Below are 9560 nucleotides of genomic sequence, written 5' to 3'. Positions count from 1 at the left end.
GTGGCCTGGGCACTCGTGGTCCCGAGGGGTTCCCGCAATGGGCATGGAGTGCTGAGCCCACCCCGCATCGCTCCGAGGGCTCTGGGATCTTAACCAGCAGAAACAGTCCTGATTTCATCCCTTCTTATCATTCCTTTATAATATCCCAGTTTCTTAACTCCAGCCATAAAGCCCCCAGGTGCTGGCACTGCGCTGGTGGCTTCTGTGTCTGTCCCTGTGCCCCTCACACATGCATGGACCCACACTATGATGCCCTGCTCTGAAATAGGCAGCTGTTTGCATCTAACTCCAACATCATGTTAAGCCCATCTCTACACCTCACTTGTCCCAGGGCATGAACAGGGCAAATGTGTTCAAACTCAGCTACTGCCTGGAGCATCAATACAGAAAGTATGTGTCACCTCCAAGGGACACAAAGGAGGGACGCGGGAGCAGGGAGAGCTCTGTGGGATAAAGCACAATGTGTTGATGTAAAAACACCCTGGAGCCGGAAGGAAAGGGGCCGGTACCTGTTGCACATCCCAGGAGAAGTGGTACCCACCGTCTCCATCACCCCAGACAGCAGCAGTGAGGAGGGGAGGTGACACACCAGGTGCACACCTGGCAGGACAGGCTTGCATGCATGGACCCTTTAGGGATGTCCAGTTTAGGGATGTCCAGTTTTGGTATATCCAGCTTTGGGATGTCAGCTTTGAGATGTCAGCTTTGGGATGTTGCTCAGTGGAACAAACCATAGCCAAAGTCTATTTGCAAACAGTACAGAGCCTGAGGGCCCTTGAAAACACATAATTAGCTCATTAAAGAGACAAATACAAGTCACTAATAAGATATTAGAGTTAATTAAATGTTTTCCCCGTCTTTAATTAAGGGAAAAGTAGTTAATTCAGATTAGACTAATTTTGCAGTCTCCCATGATGGCCCTTCTATGGCTGCAGGTTTGAAAACCTATTGTGATTATAGAACTGAAAGGTCAGAGATTTGGGTTTTGTCTGCTCTGCTTGGGTGAATTAGGGGGGAGCAGGGAATTTCATCCTCAGGGTTAGAAATGTCCTGCTTTATCATCTGGGTTACTCCAGGAACATAAGAAGGTATGTGATATACAACTCCCTCTCTCTATACTAGGTCTCTCCCTAAACCCAGACCTGGCATTTATTCAAATCTACTGCCTTTAATTGCTTTTCTTAACTAAGGAACCTCCTGCAGACTATTTTCTGTCTGCAAAACATACCCCACACATGGAGTCTGCCCCTCGGCCAGCCTCACCCACTGCCCCACACACCCCAGAGCCCAACTGCTTCCCAAAGCTTTTATTGTGGATGGCAGAGGTGTCATCCCCATGCACACACATGCCCCCTTCTACACACTCACCCACTCCCGCTTCCCACCCAGAACAGTCACAGTTAATAGAGATGAACACAATTTATATGGAAGAATATTTAATCTGGTCAGGGAGGGGAGAGGGGGCATCTGTGGTTTTATTTCTTAAATATTTCTCTCTACTCCAGGAAGGTCCGTTTCTTGCCAGAAAAGGTCCAATATAAATTAGGATGAAGGGAGGAGGTTGCTGGTGGGGTGGCCATGGGCATCCCTGGACCACAGCAGCCATGAGCATCCCTGGACTGCGGTCCTGGCTCCACATACTGCTGGGCAGACCAGACCCCAGCATGGTGCCATGTCCTGTGGGTGGCTCAGTCCCAGCCAAAGTCCTGCCCTGTCATCTGATAAAACTTCATGTTGAAGGGTCTGTAAAACTCCCGCAGGCGCTGGACCACCTGCACATCGATTTTGGGATGCGGTCGCCCCTTGGATTTCCCCAGGCAGCGGGGCTTGCTGCTGCCCTCCGGCTTCTTCAGGCAGGGAAAGCCCTTGGTCTCATTAAAATAGAAGTGTTTGTCTGTCACCACCCTCTTGAGACCCAGGAAGTCCTGGACACGGCCCATCTCCCCAGCCGGGTCGCTGACGAGCCTCTCCCCACTGACAAAGAGGAATTTGGAGAGGGGGAAGTACTGGAGCCAGTTATCCAGGTGCTTGGCATAGATCCCGATCCTCACCGCGCTCCAGCTGGTGTCGATCAGTCCCGTGCTGATGTTTTTGAAGGCCAGGGCCTGGAAGCTGGGGATGGTGGGGTTTTTGGAGAGCGTCTGCGTGTAGTCCGAGATGGCGCGAGTGACCGGGTTCCGCACCACCACGATCAGCTTCGTGTCCCGGGACATGTTGTAGATGCGCCGAGGAGCCTCCTTGGTGACGAAGTAGCTGGGGGTCTTCTCCATGGTGATCTGCCCCTCCAGTGTGCGTGGCATCAGGCTCCTGGGGAGAGAAAGGGACATGGTCAGGGCTCGAGACACCGACGCTCTGACCTGATGCTGTGGTAGGGACAAGCAGGAGCAAGCCGCAAAACACAGCCAGAAAGGACCAAGGGTCTCCTTCACCTCCTGCCAGCCAGCAACACTGCCTTGTCGCAGCCCATCAGACACCTCCTCGTCTTCAAAAGCCTTTAAGGAGCCACCATACCTGGGTCTCTCTCAGTCTCCCCACTAGCGTCTGTCCCCAGGAAGGGAATCCCCATCACTGCCCCTCCAGCAGCACCCTCCAGAGGGCACTTGCAGGCGGTCAGTCCCCTTCAACCTCCTTCCTAACCTTGGAAATCCTTCCTGCCTCCTTCCTCTGCACCCCAGCGAGTTTCAACAGCGGCATCTCGACACAAGCGTTTTGGGATGGGGCTGTTTTCACCCCATTCCATCATGTCCCAGAGGTGCCAACTCGCCGTGTCGGGTCGCAAAGAGGAAGATCTCATCATGGGGTGTGCACCCTCAGGCTAAGCCCAAGTGAGAGCTGGGTATGGAGATGCCCACCAAGGCTCCCACCTCCCCCGCCTCCAGCCAGCAAGCAGTTAAGGCCAGAGAAAGATCGTTTCCTTCTTTACAAAGAGGCAGAAAACCCTCTCAGGGCCCAGCATTGTTCTGGGTAAAACTCACTGCCCTGATTGTTCCCTCCTGCACTTTAATGAGGCATTAATTGCTGGAGAAATTACCCAGCCCTGAGGAGAGCCAGGGGCTGCAGAACAGGTCCCTGCTGTCACCAGCACAGGCACCTGCCCCAGACCCCTTCATGGGGCTCATCTGGGATTGGAACAGTTTCATTTCCTCAGTGCTGTTGCAAGCCATGGTCCCCATTCCCCCCATCATGCTCGGAGGGACCCCTGCCATGGGCAGGGACACCTTCCACTAGACCAGGTTGCTCAAATACACACAATACATATAGAGAATAAGCACATCCTTTGCTCCTAGCTGGGACTTCAGTTAGCAGACAGCAGAGATTTTAACCCATCAGGCAAGAGCTGGTTTACAACGGGAAACTGAGGCACCAAGCGATGACATGGCTTGTGGAGGAGCTGCTGTGTAAGTGCCTACATTCACCCAGCCACAAACACCCACTGTTCTGACACAAAATCATTTGTATGGGCCAGCAAACACAGGGATACAGCCAAGTGGCTCTATACCCAAAGGCAGCCCAGGATGAGCTGCAGGGATCAGGAAGTTTCTTGGGAAAAGTACCAATACCCGAATATTAACTGTAGCAAGGCCAGGTTGGATGGGGCTTGAGCAACTTGGTCTAGTGGAAGGGGTCCCTACCTGTGACAGGGGGTTGCAACTGATTGAGTTTTAAGGTCCCTTCAACCCAAACCAGTCTGGGAATCTATGATAAAATAAAGCAAAAAAATCGAGACTAACCAAGATGTTTCTCTTAACCAAAAGGAGAGAGTTGGGACTGGACACTGCTTCCCACAAGGACTTTCCATTTTGCCTGAGCTTGGAAGAGTTCTGGTCTTAAAACACAAGGTTCCCGCTGGGTCTGCCCCAGCCTGTGTCTCTTTGGGCTTACAGGAAACGAGGTGAGCATCCCCCTGATCCATGCTTCCCTCCTCCCTCACCCAGGCAGGGGTTTAATGATGCTTATTCAAGGCCAAACTGATCCACAAAGGGCAGGGAGAGCTCCATAACCCTGCTTAGGGAATGGTGGCAGAGCAGGAGGATGAGGATGGATCTTCCCACAGTGGGGCCAGCCCTTGGCAGCGGCACAGGGTGTTTCAGGGGTTTCCATCCCGTTTTTTTGGGATCGGGACAGGCCATGCAGCAGCCAGGGCTGAGCTGTGGGGAAGCCAAGGCTCTGCCCAGCCCCATCTGTTCCTTATGTAATGGGAAAAGGCTTGAGGTTTCTGGGATTTTTCCCCTGGACGCAGGAAAGAACACTTTATTAAAAGCATTTGCTGGGCCCTGCACAACTCCCTCCCCCAGACAAGAGGCAAAAGCCACTTTTGGCTTTTTCCCCCCGCTTTTTTCTTCTATATTTCTGGGCAGTGCCAGTGTTTTCAGAGCAACTTCTGATCCCTGGATCCTGGGATGCCCGGGTAGGTGGGATGCCCTGTGCGGTACGTGCATCCCAGGGATCCATGGGTGGTTTTTCCATCGTTTCTAGCACCTTTCCTCACTGTCCCACATAACTGTGCCCACTGGAGGGGTTTAGTGCTGGGATTCCCTGGCAGTGTTCAAGGCCAGGTTGGACACAGGGGCTTGGAGCAACCTGCTCTAGTGGAAGGTGTCCCTGTCCGAGGCAGGGGTTGGAACTGGATGTGCTTTGAGGTCCCTTCGAACCCAAACCATGCCATGATTCTATGACTCCCACTGGGAATCGCCTTCCCAAACCAGGGTCAGGCCCTTACAGCCCCATCCCCTGCCAGGAACCAAGCAAAAACCAACAGCACATCTCCAAATGCTGCTGTTAGCACACCTCCAACCTGCTGCTTGGGCTTCCACACCAGCGAAGCCTGTTTAACCCTAATTACACCCAGAAACCTGCCACAGGGGTTGCCAGGATGCTCCATGCAGCTTCTCTGGGTGACTTGCTATGGAATTTCTGCAGTGCTTCCCTGGTCCTTTCCAACCTTTTCCAACCCTATTCTATGATTCTATAACACCAGGATTTCTGCACAGCAAAATAACTCCTTCCTCATGCTGCTCACCCGTCCAAACCCCCTCTTCTCTGCATATCATGGGCTTCAGACCTAAACCAGCCCCTCTCCTCATGGGCAATAAAATGTTTATTTGCAAACACTTGGGATGACGTGATTTGAGATCCTGGAGACTCCACGTTAAACCACTTTTCCTCAGGCTGTGCTCCACAGCCCAGCACTGGTTGTACCCGAGCTCAGGAATGCAGGGCTGTGCTCAGCTTTGGTACAACACCACGCTTTGGGTTTGCTGCCATTGCCATCGTGGTGTTCCCAAGGGCATAACCCAGAGCGATGTGAGCCAGATGCCCCAGCAAAAGGGTCAATAAAAGCCATTTCAGCCCCCTCCCTTCCTTTTTGTAGGAGGATAGCAAGGGCCAGGGTGAGCCCCATGGTGCTGGGACCATCACTAAGGGGTCTGTGGGGTGGAGGGACCCCCAGCCCCGCAGCCATCAGTACCAGCATCTTCTCCGTGCTCATCGTGCTGACCAAGGGCTTCTCAGCACACAGGAACTGCACCTGCTGTAATTAAAGCCAACCACAGCACCCTTGGCTTAATTAAAATGTCATTAAAATAGAGCTTTTTATAAGAGCCTGTGTTGGGGCAGGGATTCCCAACACTGTTGGAGCTGCAGCGGGCAGCTCCTGTGCCAGTGAGATGTGATGGGGTGCAGAGACCTTCCTTCCCAAGCACTGACCCATACTTGGTCCCACTTGTCCCATCAGGGACAGCAATGGGGCAGTGGTGTCCAATGCAAACCCCCCTAAGACTGATCCACCAGAGCCATAAACTCTGCAAACCCGTGCTTAGGTGGACCCTCAGATAGGTTCTAGTTTAAACTCTCAGTCGCACACTTGGATAACTCCACCGCCACTGACCAGAGGAGCTGGATCCCAGTATCACACAACAGCAGCCTCCCAGCAGTTACCTGTGCAACACCTCCTCTTCCTCATCAGCTCCATCACACCCAGCTACTTGCAAGATAATTGTGCTAGTTCACGTTTTCATTAACTCCCTAGTACTTCCCCCTAAATCACCCCAGTTAATTATTGATGACCCCTGTCTCTCCAGATCTGCCTTAAACTGGCAAAGAGCAGGTCAGGCGGCTGCTGTGCCCCACTTTAGCATTGGAAATTGTAATTAAATTTACAGTTAATTCTTAAGAGAATGCCTTGGGAATGCTGAGCATCACCTACAAGAACATGATACTGCAGTGGGGGGGCACCCTGGCAGCCTTGGAGGGGAACTGTACTTCAAGAGGAGACCATGTGCCCAGGAGGAGGGACAAAACTCTTTTACCTTCCTATTAACCTGATCGATTTCAATTTTAATAAGTAGTAAAACAACTATTTGAGAGGCATCAGAGGTGGGGTTTCCTACACAGAGATATTGAACATGAGAAAGAAAACAGCAAAATCAGAGAGGGATGGAAAATGTCAACTTCTACACATCATTTGACCAAGTTTTCTTTTCCAGCCACCCTGGTGAGCCCTCCTCATCCTCCTCCCATCCTCCAGGCTGTGGTCACCTCCTGCTCTGCACTGGCGGCTGTGGCCATGTGCCAAGGCCTGAGACAACAAGTCTGTAGCATTGCTCCCATCCCAGCTGCGCTTCCAAGGGATCCTGGACCTCTCGGACATTCCCTCTATTACAGTCAATGGGATATTGCAGATCTGCTGTGCTCCCAGGAGCCCTCACTTAGATGAATTACCTCCTCGGCAGAGGTAGCAAGGTGCTGTAACTTACAGCCCTGATCAAATGCAGAGAGCTGCATGAAATAAGAGATTAAGAGGCAGAGCAGGGGGTAATCAAAGCAGAAGTCCAAAAACTGGGATGACAAAACTCTCCAGGGACAATTGGTTCAGGATTCCTCGACTCTGGGGATGATTTTGCTGCAGATAAAGGAGAAATCCTCCCAGTATCAAGCTGAGAGCATGAAGTAATGGATGTGCCCACTGGACAACAACCTCACTGACAAATAAGTCTCCAGCCCAAGAGCATCCCTGTGTTAGCACCCACCTGCATTAACATGTAGGATGATCTATGATTCACCCCCCAAAAACACCAGGATCTTTGGGAGTATGAAGGGAGGCCCCAAATCCCTAGTTAACCACAGGGTGACGGGTGCCATCCAGGTCAGGGCTTGCAGGTTCTATGTTATACTAAAAGTGGAGTAGAAAAGGGGGGAAAAAGCCTCTCCATCATTATTAAACACCCTGAGCACTGACAAAACCAGCCCCAACAAAAGCCAGCGAGAGGCCAGGGGCTTGCTGCTGCAGGGGATATGGTTGAGAGCTTTCTGTAGGACCAAAGAGGCTCTTTCAAGGCGATAAGATGGGCAATGGGATGACGTGAAGGGACAAAACCAGCCAAGGCCAGCCCCAGCTTAGCCCTGCTCACCCAGCCCAGCCTTGTCTGGGCAGGGGACACCCATCAGCACCCAGTTCCAAGGGACCTCCTCTCTCAAAGCAGGGTGACAGGCTGCCCGGGACGGGGCTCAATGCGGGACAGAACCTTTTTTGTGTAAATGTAAAACAGTTTGGAACCAGAGAGGGGGACAAGGCTTGGGACAGATTTATCCTCTCCCAGCAGACACCCGGTACCACCCGGATCTGCATATGAATCACCCCAACAGGCTTATCTCACCCTGCGGGACAAGGCTGCCTTTGTAGCTGCACAGCAGCTATGAAGTTGTTAAACTGGAACCAGTTGTGTAGGCTTTCAGATACCGGCCTTCTCCTTCCAGGCAGGAAAATAGCAGCACCTTTGCTGGGAAGCAAGGAGTGAGAAAGCAGCGGGGGGATAGGATATCCAGAGGGACAAATCCAGCCTTGTGTCCCTGCTCCCTGCTCTGCCAAGGGCATGTTGGACCCCAAATCAGGATGGGGGCATGTGTAGGCAGCCTGGTTTACCCCCCACCCCGGTGCCCTCCATCACCTCCTCTTCCCAAAGGAAGCACCAGGGCATCTGTTGAACCACGGAAGGCTGAACTCACCATCAAGCCGCCCGGGAGCAAATTAGGCCATGTTCCTTTTTATTCCTAATTACTGTGCTATTCCCTGTCTTCTTCCCTGCTGCCCCTTTGGCTGCAGCAGCGGGTCCAGGCACAGCCCCCAGCTCCATCCCAGACCTGTCTCCATTAGTTTTGCTTCTTTCACCATTCAAAACCGTGCAAATGAGGCCAGGGCTTCCCAACCAGGCCTGGCCAGGAGCTAATTGGCTTTAAGCAGGGAAACCTGAATATGCTAATGCTGGCAGGACCAGCCTGTGATGCGCCTGGACGGGGAGCCAAGCCCTCGGCTCCACCATGGGCTGACTCTGAGACCCGTCAATTAACAACAAGGAAGATCATTTATTAATGTTCCTTTGCCCCCCCCTGCCCTTTGCTCCTCATTAGGGTTTGATACATGAAGCATCCCGGTGGTTTGCCAAGTCCTGCACAGCTCCATTCCCAGCTGGAGCATCGCTGAGCATCCCTGAGCACCTCCTCCTGACCCTGAGCAGCTCTGGCTGGGGCAATAGCCCAGGGCCATGGCTGGAGGGTCTCTGCAACACAAGGCCCCCCAGAGCTCTCCCGTTGCCAGACCCCAGGGGATGCGGTCCCTGGACTGGGATTCAGGTGGCAAAAGAGGCTCAGAGAAGGGAGATGCGATGGGCTGGGTGGTACCATTGGACACGGCTGGTCCCGGTGGGGTCCAAGCACCCCAGACCCTTCATCAGCTGCTTTGTCCTGGTAAAGGCACAGGCTGCAAAGCAGGAGGGTCTGTTGGGGGGTCCAGGAAGGGCCAGGAGCAGAGGAGCTTTGTGTTCGACTTAGCATCAAGATCTGGGAGGTGTGAAGTGAGGGAAAGGGGAGAAGCTGGAGCCAGCATCATCATTTCTAATAGAGCGGCTCTTTCACAAGCCAGTTTTTAACCCCGCTAAGAACTGGCTGCTTTACCTTTCTATAAAGCCACCCAGATCCTGTGCACCCCAAGTGCCCAGCCCTGGCAGGAAGGTGAGAAAAAGGCTGTTCCCCCCCAGCAGCACAGGGCACTGCACCCGCTCCTGCTCTGAGCCAGACCCCCTCCCCGCCACTGCCATCATTTGCATCACGATCGTGCTCATGTTTATGGCTGGGGTTGCAATTATGGGCAGCTCGAGGCCCTGAAGGTTTTTCTCTTTGCAAGGTTATTCCAGTGGGGTCATTAAGGCCAAAGGGCTCCCGGTGAATACACATAACAGCATATGATTATGAGGAGCAGAAATCAGAGTTAATAAGGGAGCTGCTCCTTCCCGTTCGGGAGTGACAGCGCTGGAGGAAGGGGGAGTTTGGCCTCTCTGAGCATCCATTGGGTTCAGAGATGGTCCCTCCTCACCCTTAGTGGAGCTGTTGGAGTGAGTCCAGGGGAGCTGCTTCGAGGGCTGGAGCAGCTCTGCTCTGGAGCCAGGCTGAGAGAGCTGGGCTGGGGCAGCTGGAGAAGAGAAGGCTCCTGAAGGGGACACCTTAGAGCAGCTCCAGGGCCTAAAGGGGCTCCAGGAAACCTGGAGAGGGGCTTTGGACGCGGGCTG

General features: G+C 53.1%; 1 protein-coding gene across 1 annotated transcript; it reads right to left on the bottom strand.

Annotated features, from left to right (window-relative positions):
• Nucleotides 1-1688: 1688 nt before the first annotated feature.
• On the bottom strand, nucleotides 1689-2307 carry HS3ST6 (heparan sulfate (glucosamine) 3-O-sulfotransferase 6; the record flags this gene model as incomplete). Its single annotated transcript, XM_010014263.1, has 1 exon — nucleotides 1689-2307. A coding segment is annotated over one exon (619 nt), but the record flags the coding sequence as incomplete, so codon positions are not given.
• Between the last annotated feature and the right edge of the window lie 7253 nt (nucleotides 2308-9560).

This window comes from Nestor notabilis, unplaced genomic scaffold (assembly GCF_000696875.1).
Source record: "Nestor notabilis isolate BGI_N333 unplaced genomic scaffold, ASM69687v1 scaffold6575, whole genome shotgun sequence".
NCBI lineage: Eukaryota > Metazoa > Chordata > Aves > Psittaciformes > Psittacidae > Nestor > Nestor notabilis.
The sequence above is the reverse complement of the archived record's forward strand: the minus strand, read 5'-3'. Positions and strand labels throughout refer to the sequence as shown.